At 35.8% G+C, this 15,633-nt stretch overlaps 1 protein-coding gene and 1 long non-coding RNA gene across 9 annotated transcripts; one reads left to right on the top strand and one right to left on the bottom strand.

Moving 5' to 3' along the window:
* Nucleotides 1–2,936: 2,936 nt before the first annotated feature.
* Nucleotides 2,937–8,613, bottom strand: LOC145107933 (ABC transporter B family member 19-like). Its single transcript, XM_079044893.1, has 7 exons — nucleotides 7,663–8,613; nucleotides 7,521–7,575; nucleotides 7,263–7,438; nucleotides 6,895–7,059; nucleotides 6,200–6,812; nucleotides 3,531–5,650; nucleotides 2,937–3,429 (listed from the first exon to the last, which is right to left on the bottom strand). Exons 1-7 carry the CDS (start codon nucleotides 8,611–8,613, stop codon nucleotides 3,082–3,084), a joined length of 4,428 nt encoding a protein of 1,475 aa, XP_078901019.1. The 3' UTR covers nucleotides 2,937–3,081.
* Nucleotides 8,614–9,368: 755 nt separating this feature from the next.
* On the top strand, nucleotides 9,369–12,129 carry LOC145107931 (uncharacterized). 8 transcript variants are annotated; one of them, XR_013708026.1, is made up of 6 exons: nucleotides 9,369–9,716; nucleotides 9,798–10,258; nucleotides 10,346–10,382; nucleotides 10,474–10,534; nucleotides 11,165–11,217; nucleotides 11,531–12,129. It is a non-coding gene; the product is annotated as an uncharacterized LOC145107931 (long non-coding RNA). The 8 variants fall into 8 exon arrangements; XR_013708022.1 differs by having other exon boundaries at nucleotides 9,372–9,716; nucleotides 10,474–10,485; XR_013708029.1 differs by lacking the exon at nucleotides 11,165–11,217 and having other exon boundaries at nucleotides 9,373–9,716; nucleotides 9,798–9,927; nucleotides 10,022–10,258; nucleotides 10,474–10,485.
* The last annotated feature ends 3,504 nt before the right edge of the window (nucleotides 12,130–15,633 follow it).

Genomic DNA, 15,633 nt, shown 5'->3' with positions numbered 1-15,633 from the left:
GACTTTACAAAATATACAGGGAACTACATTTCAAGGACCTGGAGTAGTTCATACTCCATTATACTAAACTATGGGACCAAAGATGCATACAACTTTTAGACTAACAAGATCTAAGCAAATATCACATCAAGATCCAAGTTTTATATCTCCAAATGAAGCTTGAGGGCAAGATACTTCTGAATCCAAATCCTTGAGCTTCCAAGTTGATTCCACTTCTTTCTTCTTCCTTCAAGATCACCAAAAGCCCACTTTCAAGCTCAAAAAGACTCACGCAAGGATTAGGGTTTGCTAGGGACGAAATGAGAGATGGGGGCCGATGAGGGAAGAGGTGTTGAGGAGTTAATGATGATTAAATAGGATAAAGACCCTAAAAATCAGGGTTTGTGCATCATAAACGTACGCCCAACATATATTGAGTACACCCAGCGTACTAGACAACCCACACGATTTCATTTAAATGACAAAGGGACCAATTTTGCAAATAATTCTCATATTTAAGGGTATAAAAGGAAAATACCTAAACAAGGGTGTTACACTAAAATTTAATACACCAAAATGACCTAAAGGACCAAGATAACTTTCATGGATAAAAGGGAAGACAAAAGATCAAAACTTTCCTAGTCCATGAGATCCAAGAAGCATTCCAAATTGATCAAAAGATGTTGGAGTCCACTTAACTCCAAGATCACTCATAAAATGGACAAAAAGTGGCAAAAACCACAGATGAAGAGATCTAAAGAACTAAAGAGGAATATTGTAACTTTATACTCATAATTAGAGGTGTACACAAAAACCGGATCCTCGAAATGAAACCGATCCGATCCGAAAACCGGTTTCGGTCAAAACCGGTTTTGACCAAACCGGATCGGATTAAACCGGTGACCGGATTCAAACCGGTTTGACTTTTCGGACTCGAAATCGGATTTACCCCCGGATCACAAACCGGATTCTACAAAAACCGGTTTTAAACCGTCGAAAAATCTGGTAAAAACTAAAAAAATTCGGATCAAACCGGTTTCAAATCGGATTCGGATTGTTGACCGGATTCGGATCGGATTGTTGACCGGATCGGATCCTGGGTTTGTGCATCTCTACTCATAATAGTCCAGAAAATGTAGTGCCTTTGATGGATCCAAACTTGAAACATCATTCCTTGCAACCAAAAGAACCTTCTTGATCTTTAAGCTTCATCAAAATATCATAAAAAGCATCCGAAAGAGGAGAGAGGAGAGAGGAGGAGCTCAAATCTTGAAGAGGGAGGCTAAGGTTGCTCCAAAGGAGTTCTAGATGTGATGAAGGCTAAGAAAATCCCTAAAACATCAATCCTTAAATTTAAATACCTTGAAACCCCTAAAATTTTGTGGGCATGGGCTGCATAGTTTTCACCTCGTGACAGCCTGCTTGTCACCACGTGACAGCTCTCACGTTGTGACAACATGCTTGTCACTTGTGATGACGAGTTTTCACCCAATCCCACTCCAACTTCAAACAGTCAAAACTTCTTCATTTCAACTCCGTTTTTGGCGATCTTTATATGCACGAAAAGGTATTGACGAGCCCCACAACCTTATCTAATTACTTTTAACTTAAAACATACATAACTAAAATCATTAATCATGCAAGAAGTCTGAAGCATCACTTTTCCCATTTTACCCTTGGCTCCAAAACACAATCAAGGGCTTAGATCACATAACCAGTATTATCAACAACCAACAAGGTCTAAACTTTATTTCCTTGAAGCCCAAGGTCTAAACCTTATTTCCTTGGTATCTATTCATCTATTCTTTTTGTTCTCACAATTGAAATTGTATTTTGGGGGTGATTATGGTAGATGAGGCTCATGAGGGATGAGGTTCAGTTATATTTCTCTAAAGGCTTTTCAAGACATTCTATAATGTTTTGTTTAGCTTTAAATTAAAGAAATACAAATAAACATACATTCATTAGTTGATTATAGCATTATATTTTCATTTCCTCCTTCTACAACAATGTATTTTGAAAAGTCTATCTAATTATATAAATACTAGAAGGCATTATTTTGTATAATTGAACTAATACTACTATAATCCATCTCTTGCCTATTGTAGATAAATAGAATTTTCATAGCAACATGTGCGGTGTAATACCTAGTTCAATATCAAAAACCAACTTGTGGATTAACTCTCTTTTATCGAGAACTAGACCGGTACTTTCATGGTTAACCTTTTTGAGACCCCCAGGCTAGTTCTCGGTTTTAGGAATTAATGAAAATCGGTCTGATTTTTTTTACCGGTCCGGTCCGGTCCGGTCCGGTTGGTTCTGGGTAAAAACCGATTTTGGACCGGATTATTAAAATAAAATATTTCTTTACAAATCTTTTTACTAATTATCCATTTGATTTTGACCATTGCATACAACCTTTCTCCCATAATTTGTACAACAACGGTAACATTTTCTCACACTCGACCTCTCCTTCTCATACATCGCATAGAAAGAAACAAAAGAGAACCGATCATTCCGACTTCTCTCAACCAAAATTGTTTTTGTATATATGTTCTATTAAATATTTAAACAAACATATCTCATTTGTTTTAAGTTAGATTGAGATACGGTTCTTTCCAACGTATAATTTAGAGTTTGTACATAATTTTATACTATAATTTGATCATTTTGTGTTATATTCATTTTAACGAATTGTATAAAATGTTAAAACACGTTTTAACGAGTTATACCGTATGCATATAAAGTTGAACCAGTCCAAAAACCGGAAACCCGAAACTACTAGGTAAGCTTCGTCCGGTCCGATTCACAGTCTATAATATTTTCCGAAACTGGTTCGATCCAAGAACCGATCTGGTTCAGTCCGAATGCTCACACCTCTTTGTGAGCTTGTAATTGGGAGGTTGGTGAATGATGGTTATTTTTTGGTAGAAGAGAAAAGAGAAGTGCACATTAACTATTAGTCTATTAATTATTCATGTAACCAGAATTTCAAAAATGGAAGAATGCAGTGATCACCAAAAATTACAGTAAAAATGTTATAGCTTGTGATCATCAAGGGGATGGGGTTTCAAAATCTATAGATATATATCCTGCTTTCACTTATGCAAAAGCATTTGCTTCTGTTTCAGCACGAACAAGGCTAGCATAAACACCATCATGATGTGAAGTCATAAGCCTATCATGGCTTCCATACTCCGTCAGCCTCCCTTCCTGGACCACCGCTATCACATTGGCGTCTCTGATGGTGGAGAGGCGGTGCGCCACCACAATGGTGGTCGTCCGTTTGGTAATCTTCCTAAACGCTTCTTGAACATTCTTCTCTGATTCCAAATCGAGTGCACTACTTGCTTCATCTAGTAACAATATTCTTGATTTCTTCAATATCGCCCTTGCGATTGCTAATCTTTGTTTTTGACCTCCGGATAATTGAGCCCCACTTTGACCCACCTACAATGACGAACCCTAATTACGATTTACCAAAAAAAAAATCTCTATAATCAAAATACAAATTAGGGTTTCCCAAATCGGATGATTTCTCGAATACATACCTCAGTATCATAGCCTTCAGGGAGTCCACAGATGAAACTATGAATGTAAGCTTCTTTCGCAGCTTCTTCAATTTCTGCAAATGAAGCATTAGGGTTCCCAAATCCGATGTTTTCTTGAATCGTACCCGCAAACAATGCTGGTTCTTGACCCACCAAAGCCGTTTGAGATCGCAGCCATTTTAAATCGAGCTCCCTCAAATCAATTCCCGCCATTAAAACCTTACCTTTAATCGGATCATAAAATCTTTGTGTCAACCAAATCAAAGTAGACTTCCCGGAGCCACTACTTCCGACCACCGCCACCGTGGTTCCACCTTTCACCTTCAAACTAAAATCCCTCAACACAATCACATTCGGCCTAGAAGGATATGAAAAAGTAATCGTCTTAAACTCAACATCAAACATCTTCGAGCTTTCAATCTTTCTCCCTTTCCCACGAATCAATGGAACACGACTAATAACACCAAAAACAGCCGGAATCGCTGTGGAAGCTGCTGACGTGTCCGGAGCAAGACCCGCGAGTTGACCAACTGAAAACGAGCTCAAAACAAGAATCAAGAAAATCTTGTAAACATCACCAAACGAAGTGTCGCCTCGTTTCACAAGGTAAGCCCCAAACAATAAAATCACAGTATAAGCTGCATACATTGCACCCTGTGAGAACCCTAACGCCATTCCAGTGATCTGTGATCTCCTTACTGACGTTCTTTTAGGGTTTGATAAAGATTGTTCAAACGATTGGACAATCTTTTCTTGAGTTGCAAAAGTTGCTACTGTTCGAATGTTTGATACAGCCCCCGAAGCAATTCTAGTGGCTGTATCATAAGATCCATTATCCAACTTTGGTCCAATGTTGACCAACAAGGTAAAGTAGCTAGCTCCAAGTGTAAAGGGAGTGAGAAGAGTCGCCATAAGAGCTAACCTCCATTGAAGATAGAAAGAAACCCCAAGTCCAACAGCAGCCGAACTCATACCCATGAATAAAACCGAATATCTATCAGCTAAAACCGATCTGAAACTTATACAATCAATCGAAAGCCTGGAAACGAGAATTCCGGTTGAATTATCGTCGGAATCAAACCACCCTGGTTCCTGTTTCAAAATGGAACGGAATAGCACATTCCGGACCCGTTTAGTGAGATTCGTTCCCGCCCAACCACAAAACCCTTGCTGACCTGTCATAGCTAGAATAATCGCGATTCCAAGCCCCACTAAAATCAAACAAAGATACCTAACATCTCTTTTTAATTTTTCAGTGTCGGGATCAAAATAGACATTTAGTGCTTGACCTAAAACCAACGGAAAGATTGACAAAATTGCCCCTGCCACCATTCCTAAAATAATCCCGATAAACAACATTCCGCCTTCCGGTTTCTGTAATTTCCATACTTCTGAAATCATATACGATCCTGATTTTTTCCCTTTTGGTTTTTCTGTTTCCACTTCGTCTATTTCATTCACGGATTGCATGTATTCTGATCTTGATATCTCCTGTACATGATTCGATTTCAAAAGATCTTGAGCACTAGTCGTTCTTTTTTGTCCACCATTTTTAGGGTTTGATGATACACCTTCAGATGCGAGGTTGATGAGAGCAAAATAAGCTCCTTTTCTTTCCATGAGTTGTTGATGATTCCCGCTTTCAATTACCGATCCTTGTTCCATGACAACAATCCTATCAGCATTTCTTACAGTTGCTAGCCTATGAGCGATCACCATTGTTGTTCTATTCTTTGAAATTTTATCAATGGCTTGTTGGACAAGAGTTTCGGATTCAGGGTCAAGTGCACTTGTGGGTTCATCTAAAAGAAGGATTTTTGGGTCTTGGATCATGGCTCGAGCTAATGCAATACGTTGTTTTTGACCCCCTGAGAGTTGTGTTCCTCTATCCCCAACTTGTGTGTTATACCCTTCGGGTAAATTTGTTATGAATTTGTGTGCGTTTGATGCAATACAAGCTGTGATAGCTTCTTTCTTTGTGGCATTTTCTTTTCCCATCATGATGTTTTCAAGAATTGTGTTTGCAAATAGAACAGGCTCTTGACCCACCATACTCATCTGACTTCTTAGCCATTTCACTTGCAAAGTCCTTATATCGTGACCATCCAACTTAACAACACCTGTGCAAATTAAAATTGTTAAGAATTCGTTAAAGTAAAAGAAGTAATAATTTGTGGTTTGTAATAATTTTGTATTGAACATTGTTTATTTCCATTTTGCGTCAGTTTGATTGTAACAATTTATCATATAGTGAAAACTTTCGTTCTCTGGATGCCAGTGGTTTTTAACAATTTATCGTATAGTTAAAACCGTTAAGAATTCGCTAAAGTAAAAGAAGTAAATAATATGTGGTTTGTAATAATTTTGTATTGAACATTGTTTGTTTCCATTTTGCGTGAGTTTGATTGTAACAATTTATCATATAGTAAAAAATTTCGTTCTCTAGATGCATGTGGTTTTTAACAATTTATCATATAGTTAACCATTAAGAATTCGCTAAAGTAAAAGAAGTAACAGTTTGTGGTGTGTAATAATTTTGTATTGAACACTATCTGTTTCCATTAATTTTGTATCGGTTTGATTGTAACAATTTATCATATAGTGAAAACTTTTATTTTTTTGGATGTATGTGGTTTTTCTTTAAGGTTAAAGAGGATAAGAGAACTTACCCTCGTTAGGATCATAGAACCTCTCTAAAAGAGCGAAAACGGTTGACTTCCCGGCACCACTAGCACCAACTAATGCCAAAGTTCTTTGAGATGGAATCACCAAATTGAGGGAATTAAGAATTGGAAGAGTGGGTCGAGATGGGTAAGCAAAAGAAACATTCTTGAACTCAATCTTTCCATGTCCACCCGAAAGCCTTCTTCCCATACTAGAATACGGATCAATTGCTGGGATTCTATCAATAACTTCAAACACTCTACTAGCTGCTACAGTCCCTTGTGCAAATTGAGCATAATAAGATAATGATAAAGCTAAACCTCTTCCACCAACATTCACACCAAAGAAACAAGCAATGGCTGCCCCACCAGATAACTCATGTTTTGAAACCAAGATTGATCCATACCAAAAAGCCAATGCCCATGTTGAATAAGTAACCAAATATATAACACCAATTCCTATACCCTTTGCAAAACCGAGTTTCTTTCCAACAGGAATAGATTCTTCCAATAACATATTGTATTTATCTGTTAGCTTTTGTTCTGCTACGAAAGAAAACACGGTTCTAATTGAACTTATGGTTTGTTCTGCTATGCCACCGGCTTTCTTGTATGAATTCTGTGAGAAATATGAAACAAATAGTTGAAAAATGTTTAAAACTCAAATGGTGTGTCGTGAATGTTGTTTTATAAGTTTGTACCACTTCTTTTGTAGCTAAACCGACATAAACCGCCTTATATGCCATACCACAAAACATTGTTAGTGGAGTAACTGCAAGAACTGCTAAAGAGACTTTCCAAGACCTTATGAATCCAACTGTATAGCCACAAATGAAGGTGCATATGTGATGTACAAAATGCGCCATCTGTATTTCAAAAACACCAACATGTTGTTAGATATGTGGAGTCATGGATTTTCTCTTAAAAAGAGTCTTTAAGAGACTCTATGTATAGAGGCAGATGACATTGTGTCTAGCCAATGTGGGACTCAAATACGTCTTTGAGAATGTTGGATACTGATACCATGTTAGATAATTAAAAATAATAAATCCTTGAAAGTTGTACATACCTTCTCCCCCATAACTTCTTGGATTTGAGCAACATCGCTTGAGATTCCATGCATGATCTCACTAGTGCTAATTTCTGTATCAAAGAATGCAACATCTTGGCGTAGAACTGATCTTAGGTATGCGGTTCTTATTCTATGAGCTGATCGTTCCCCCACTAGTCGCCAACAAGCAATCTCTATATGAATCACAAAACGTGTAAATAGTTTCATAAGAAAACTATAAATCACATGCATGCGTATAAAATGTCAAAAGCTTACGTAAGTATGCTCCAATCACCACTAGTCCAGACAATGCCACCATGAATAAACATATCTGAAGTTATATGATTAAGAACAGAAATTAGCTAGATGACTTCATATGAATAAATTTGCATAACATGCAAGAGAACGATTTTATTACCCTTTTGACGTCTTTCATCATCTGGTCATTGTCATCGTCTAAAGCAATTTTGTTGACAAATTTTCCAAAAAGAAAGGAATACCAAGGTAAAGATCCTCCATTGACCAAAGCACCCAAACTTCCTATTATCACAAGAAAAATATCGAGTTTTGTTGAATACTTAAACAACCCAAAAACCCCAATCGGTTTTGGTGCTACATGTTCATCTTCATCATCATCATCATCCTCATCTTCATCAACATCAAACTCGTCAATATAACTCTTACTAGGACTCGAAAGCTTTTGACTATCTTCACCATAACCATAACTCTTTCTAGGACTCGACAGTTTTGGACTGAGCCCATTGTCTAAACGACCTTTTGTTCTTTCTCTATTAGTAACCATGTCTGCGAAAGTAGCAGTCTTGCTGAGAGTAGGATTGTTTTTGTTAGGGTTACCTTTCCCAACATAGCTTTGGAGTTCAATCCTACCTGGCAAGCGGCTATGACCGGAATAATGTTCATACGACGGATTTGTAAAGCTACGAAAGTTGCCACCACCACCGCCGCCAGCGCCGCCGCCTGCAGCGGAGTTACGGGAAAGGAAGTAGTCATTTGCTGACCGGCGAAATACACGGCTGCCAGGGGTAGATGCGACGGAGTACTGGCTGGGTTCAGCCCAGGGGGTTAAGGCGGCGCCAAGGTTGCTGCCTCGGTTGTCGTGGAAGCCGGTGGGTTCATACTGCCATGAGAGTTCAGCTTGCCATGACTTGTCGGTGTCTGAGGCGAAAGGAGTGGTGGGTGGGACACGTGTACCTCGGGTTCTACGTGAAGCAGGAAGGTGTGGAGAGGTGTGAGAGCTGGAAAACGAGAAGGCTGGTGATTGGTGGGCTTGAGCTGGAGTTGTGTGGCGAGGTCGGCGGCGGCGGTTGTCAGTGGCGGATAAGTCCATCTCGAAAGATGATTCAGCCATGGAAGAAAGAGGTGGATGACATGCAGAATGTGAGAGTTTTTTGGGTAGAAAATTAATCAAAATATGAAAGAGACGCTATGTTTTCTCCGCAATAATAGTTGTTTTTTGTAACATTGTAGAAAGCTCAAATGTGCATTGTGTTTGCCAATGTTGTTGAATGCATTTGTTTTTATATTTGGCGCATCTCATGTTTTTTCACTAATTATATATCTTAATATCTATAGTACTAGTTAATTTTAATAGTAAATGACGAAATAACAGAATATTTATCATGGATCACGTTTGGATTTTCGTATCAGAGTTTCTACCATATTTAAATCAATAATTTGGTAATTTTTGTAAGGAAACAAAATATGTATATCTTCAAACAATTTAAATATGATACAATTGTTTTTTTTTTTTTTTAATTTTACTGCTTTTGATAATTGTTTATTAATTTTTTTAATTAGTTGACTAATTAATAACTACAACTATACATAATTCTTATAAAGTGCTGAGGTAGAGGTTTCTTGTTAGATTTATGGATTAGTATTAAAAAAGAAAGAAAAAAAACTTTTATTTTGTGTTTTTTTCAAAAAAAAAAAATAAATCATTTTTATTTTAAAAACATTTTTCATTTTTTATTTTCAAAGAAACTCTTACATTTGTGCGTGGAGCAACTTTTTCGTTTTACTTCATGATATATTTCTTTTTTGGTGATATTTATGGAGTTATTGATGGGTTTTTCAACATTCATATATATAGATAAGGATGGGGCTGATACGTGTCGTTCCCACGTCCCCCCACCGATTCTGCCTTATCTTCACCGCACCCGCTTTCCAGTTCCTATCCTAAAGCGAGTCGACCTAAACAGTCTTCTATTCCTCTTTCGATCTGTTCTTCTCATCAGATGTGTGCCCAAAATTGTCCGTCTGGAATCACGCCTCATCCGCTTCCGGTTGCTCCTGTTGCTCGTCATGGCCGACCGCCGGGGCGGATGAGGGTCAGGCCTGTTCTTCCTCAATATCTTGACCACAATCGTCGACCACGAGCCGGTCGACGACGCTGAGCACAGATTGTTCCTCTTTCCTTTCCTTCTCTTGCTTTGATTCCAAAATTGCACGGTATGATTTTTTTCTTTAATTAGTTTTCAGCTTTTGTCGTTGTTTACATTATGGATTCTTATTTATTTATTTTATTTGTAGGTATATGTGGATGGTCAATTGAGGAATTAGGGATTTGTGACTATAAGTTTTTCATGAATTTTCTTTCATATTTCTATATCCGAACTGTTGGATTGAATACCTATAAGACTTCACTATATGTTTATCACAGGTATGTTTTCTTACACACATCAACGTTTTACTGATTTTTCCTCCGCCTCTGAGTTTGTTGTTTCAGCCTCAACTTAGTTTACTCCTTCCTGTAGCTGAAATTCATTTTGCGATTTCACCCAAGATTAGGGCTTTGCGATTTCAGCCTCAACTTAGTTTACTCCTTCCTGTAGTAATGGGCATGTAGTTTTACTTAAGTATTTCTTATTCAAGTAATAGTGCAAGTTCTACAACAAGTTGTTTGGTCACGGGAACAAAAAAGGATTGCAGTTGTCAATGGCGGTAGTGGTGACCACCAGAGATAATTACTGGTCACGAAAAACGCATGATTGGTATAAAAATATAATTTTCTCATCTAAGTTGATGGATAGTTTTTAATTGGTTGATGTTTTGCTATCTTTTGGCTTTTGCTATTTCAGTTATTGGATAGTTGGTATATCTGCAAAGTCAATCAAGGTTAGTTGGTTATTGGTGTTTCACTTTCCGTGAAATTTCCCTTTTTCTTTTCTTCCAGTAACACAATAATAAAAATTGTAATTTCTTTCAGGAGTGCGTGCAGGTAAATTCAATTCCCCTCATATGTGAACAAAAACTACATGCTAGATGAGGTAACTATGTACAACCATCTATCATGATTGCTAAATTAAAATAACATTGATTAAAAATAGATACTTTTTTTTTTACTTTTCTAAAGCAACCTGGTACCACATACAGGGAACATGTGCATGGATTATAATTTTTTTTTAACTTTTTTCTTCCATAAATGAGTAACATGGACAGTTTTTTTTTTCTTTTGAAATTTTAAGTTGTGTTCATATAAGTTTAGTCCTTTACTAATTTTAATATTTTTTCAATAAAAGAGTAACAGTACCAATTCCCTTTTGCAATTTCATCTATTTTTTTTTCTTCTTCTGTGATTTGCAGCCCAAATATAGTAGTATACTTACTAATATACTGCATGAGAAGACCACCATTTGTATAGTGACTTTTCCTCTAGCTCTTAAAATAGACAATGTGGTTTTTTTTTTTTTTTTATTAGAGTCTAAAGAACTTCGTTTCAAAAGCATGTTGTTATCCATATGATACAACATGAATACACATACATATTACATAGCCACACAAAGCATACCTTCAAACTCAATGCACTTAATATTGGGAAGTTGAGTATCGTAACTTTTTTTAAAAGAACATCTTAAAAAGTTAATGAGGTTCCTGCTCTTTGCATGCATCCCTGGAAGTGGAGGTTGCCACAACCTGACGTCAATCCATTTTATGGTCAAGAGGCAAAAATGTATGTGACAAACTTCGATTCTCTTTTGTTTTTTAAATTACTGTTTTACCCTTTCTGATTGGTTGGTTAACACTGTAGCTATAAAAACGATCTAGAAATATGACAGACTTAATTGCCACCCACGAATCTTTAATCATTCACCAATCTTTATTTTTCCCACACCATTGGGAAATGATTCAGATTCAAAGTCCTTTAGTAGATCCAACCGACCAATCAGATTTCATCAACCGCATACACCTTGATCAAAACCATGAACCTTTGTTACCATATCCAATGGAAAATCGTCTCCTTATTGCTAACGATGACGTGGCAGATGCTATTCTGATGTCAGCAGGCGAATTGTTTTAGTCCATACAGATTATAGGAATCACCATGAACCACGAGTGCGGAGGCAGTACACACCGTCTATTTTGAAGAAATGAAACCGGGATTTGTGTTCGTCTTTGTCTGAGAAGCTTTGAGTCTCCTTCTGCATGGAAATCTCCTTGGTTTTCTTTTCTACCTGGCCCAAGAGTTGATACAGATATAACAATCGAGATAATTTGACATCTAACCCTTTATTTTATTTTATTTTATTTTTTCTTCTAATAAGTGGATAAAAATGTTGTTTAAAATTGATTATATGTTTTAGGATATTGGTTACTTTATGAGTCCAAGGGAAAGAAGCTATGATGCTGCACCATGGGTTATATACATCATGCGTTCTTCATGTTTACTTGCAGAGGGATTTTGGCTATGATGCTGCACCCAGGTCATAGACTGTAACGTTCACGCTTAATAGAGATCAACACTTAAGCTTTTCATATTTTTCATGTGGATTCTGATGACATACGCAGAAACCTGTTCCGTGTGATTTGTATGTTACTTCAAACTTATTTATATATGAAAAAATTACATTCAGTCTTAGTTTCATTTATTCTGTTCATTTAATGTTTCATATCGGACACACTTTATTTGAATAGTTCTATACCTTTCCTCTTAATGTTTGATATTGGAGGCATTTTATTTGATCGGTGGAATCCGGCTCCCCAGTTCCATCCCATCAACCAAAGGATAAACCCATGAAGTATATATTTCGATAAATAGCTTATCCGACAACAAAAGTTTATCCATGACGAAACAATATTACAGTCCCATAACAATACTCAAACTATAAAAAAATAAAAATTATCGCATCTGGCCCCCGCAACACGGGGTCCCCACCTAGTTATAAACTAAAGAAAATATTTGATTTTCTTTGAAACAAAAAGAAATTGTGATATGTTCAATTTTTGGTGGCAAAATGCATATAAAAATTTAATTGTTAGATGCTATATAATTTTAACATCTGAAAAATGGTTCCTACTCACTTGACATCTTAGATTGTTTCATAATCAAACAAAAAATAAAGATTTTGAACTCCAATCCATATTTATAATCTAATTTAAATTGTCATGTTTTTTCGGTTAAAAATATTTTAAATCTCAAAAGTGATTTGATCCATAATAATCTCATTATATTCATTTGAGATTGGTTTTTTTCATCAATACTCGTACCGGCAATAATAACATAGGTAACAAATTTCTTAGTTAATGAATTATTTATTACTCAATTTCAAGTTAACATGTAACACATCATTTTACTGTTTCGTAGGATTCAATACAAAATCATTGTTTATAAAATTCAAAATAGAAATATATTACTCTTTAGCCCAATTAATCGTCATAAACATGTAGGAAATGTTGATACGATTTCCTTAGATATATAGAACGCTTAGATTCGACTTCGTATGAAGAAGTTATGTTTCTTCGAAGTTTCGCGGTTAAACCGACGCGACTCTACGTATCGTAAAAAGTGAATTTTTGATAAATCACTTTTTAGCCAAAGCGATCTAAATGAAAGTCATAGTAGTCGTTAACTGAGAGTGTGCATATAGAGAACTCACAATCCGACTCCATATGGAATAGGTATAATTTTTCGAAGTTTCTGTGAAACCGGGTATAGCAGTACGCGACACAAAAATCTAATTTTAGAATGGTAGATTATTAGGAAATTAATATAAATGAGAGTAGAATATCTCATCAATAGGAGTCCGTCGATATAACGAACATCAAGAACGGAGTCTGTACATAGGAATTATGCCTTCTGCAGCGATCTCTAAACAGTCAAAGCCTATCAAAAATATAAATTTTTGATAGAGTGAGAATTAGCTGTTGGAACCTAAAGGAAAGTTGTAGATCTTGTCGAGAGATTTCCGACAATAAAAAGAATGTCAAAAACGGAACACATATGAAGAAGTTACGCCATTTTGAAAATTTGGAAAATCGCGCGCGTGAAGTGCGCGACGCGCATGATGACGTGGCACCACGAGAGAGCACCACATGACATGATGACGTGGCACCACGATAGAGATGTCTAGAATGGTTATTTTGGCTTGGTTGTTGGATTTCAGTAAGGTTATATGTCACACCCACAAACCAGACGGCGGAAACGTCCGGGGGTGGAGGACTTCATTTGTAGTATCACAACACATGTATAATAGTAATCAAAGTACAAACAACCATTGTATTTAAAAAGTATAAATATTTACATGTGTTTCATCATAGTATTCTGAAACCAAATAGTTATACAAAATAGAAAGACAATACATAAACAGCTCCATCTTCTCAAAAGCATGGGGAGTACCTGTCTACTGGTTCCCTAAGAATACAAGTAATTTGAAAAGAGAGTATCAACATAAAGTTGAGTGAGTGCATAAGTATTTATGTTTGAAAGAATGCTTTCTGTTTCTTGAATAAGTAAACTGTTCCAGAAAATCCTATATTTTCTATTGTATATGAAAAATAGTTTTTGTTACATAAAACTGTTCTATTTGTAAACCTGTGCTTGATTTCATCAACTGTACTGTAAACTGTAATGTAATACTGTAAACTGTATCTTGTAAACTCTATCTTGTAAACTGTATTTTGTAAACTAGTACTTTGAAAATGTACTTAAGTTTAGTTAATTATACACTAACGTATTGTTAATATCTTTTATATGAGTTATTATAACCATACTGACTAGATGGCATGACCCAACGCTATGAATGCGCTGAAAACTGTTGCTAACAAATTGTCACTCACAGGCACGTATGCCTGACTGTAGCTAGCAGTCCGAGTGCGGGGTTGTCAATCCCAATATAGATCTATACACACATTGTTTCGATCCCCTGCTGGAGATTCTGGTTATAATGTCAAGACTTTAACTGTGTTGTTTAAAATGAATTAAACAACCTGAACTACTTGTCTCATAAAAGCATATAACGTTACATGTATAATAGTTATGAAAACCCAATCATTCTGAAATAAATGATTGATAGTATGTTCTTGAATTAGTATTCTTAACATGTATCTGAAAGAATGTATACCCTTGAATAGTTTTGAATTAAACCTTTGTTCTTGTAAAACAATGTACTTTAGTATACTTGAATTGTGAATTAATGTTCTGCGAATCATAAATTATACCTATTATAATTTATATGTACTTTCTGAATTGATACTGAGTATTCATGAATGTAACCCCTTGCTCAACATGTTACAAAGGGTAATTGTACTTAATGAACTAACTTTTATACTTATATACATATACAAATATATATATATATATATATATATATATATATATATATATATATATATATATATATATATATATATATATATATATATATATATATATAAGTAAAATTTAAATGACACTCGGACAAATAACTGATACTTGTAATCCCACATCCAAACAAGGAAAAGGAACCAAAGTGGGTTATCAGTCCTAAGCCTTTTAAATCTTATATATATAGTATACTAGTATGATTTTTGGGAGAAATATAAATTTATAAAAATATTTAAAAGAAGTTTGATATTTTGAAATCCATTTTGGGGACTTGATGTCGTTTAGAACAAACATTGAAAATCATTTGATTTGATGTTAACTGAAATCCATTTTGATAAAATATTTGAAATCACTTGTTTATAACACAAAAACTTTGTGTTAGACTTGTATCCCCCCCCCCTTTAAAACGGTAAAAACTTTGAAAATACGGGGGTATGAACTCACCTGTAGTAAGTTATTCAATTGTAAGATCGTGTAGGATGCTAAGTGTCAAGTGAAGTCTTGAACACAACGGATCCTATTAAGCATATAATGATACATATATGGATATAATTAGTGTATATAACAACTAATTATGATAGGAAACCACTTTAGGGACTAGAAAACACTTGAATATAAGTGTTACAATCACATGTGATTGTTCTAAAGGGGTTTACGGCCACACAAGGTGTTCACGACCATGGAGTTTACGGCCAATGATGTTTACGGCCTAAGAAGATCTTGAGTTTACGGCCGAGGGAGATGATCATGGCCGTAAACTCTTATGTTCTTGGGAAATGGTTGTTT

The sequence above is a fragment of the Lactuca virosa genome, chromosome 4 (genome assembly GCF_052849685.1).
Source record: "Lactuca virosa cultivar CGN04683 chromosome 4, Lactuca_virosa_CGN04683_v6, whole genome shotgun sequence".
NCBI classification, from domain to species: domain Eukaryota; kingdom Viridiplantae; phylum Streptophyta; class Magnoliopsida; order Asterales; family Asteraceae; genus Lactuca; species Lactuca virosa.
The sequence above is the reverse complement of the archived record's forward strand: the minus strand, read 5'-3'. Positions and strand labels throughout refer to the sequence as shown.

What these genes read in the sequence shown, in the direction of transcription:
- LOC145107933 (XM_079044893.1), bottom strand. Translation starts at nt 8,613, where the DNA reads ATGGCTGAATCATCTTTCGAGATGGACTTATCCGCCACTGACAACCGC. An exon ending in GTTTAGCTACAAAAGAAGTG is followed by an intron (nt 6,813 to 6,894) that starts GTACAAACTTAT and finishes TATTTCTCACAG; the next exon opens with AATTCATACAAGAAAGCCGG. An exon ending in CTGAAGGCTATGATACTGAG is followed by an intron (nt 3,430 to 3,530) that starts GTATGTATTCGA and finishes TCGTCATTGTAG; the next exon opens with GTGGGTCAAAGTGGGGCTCA.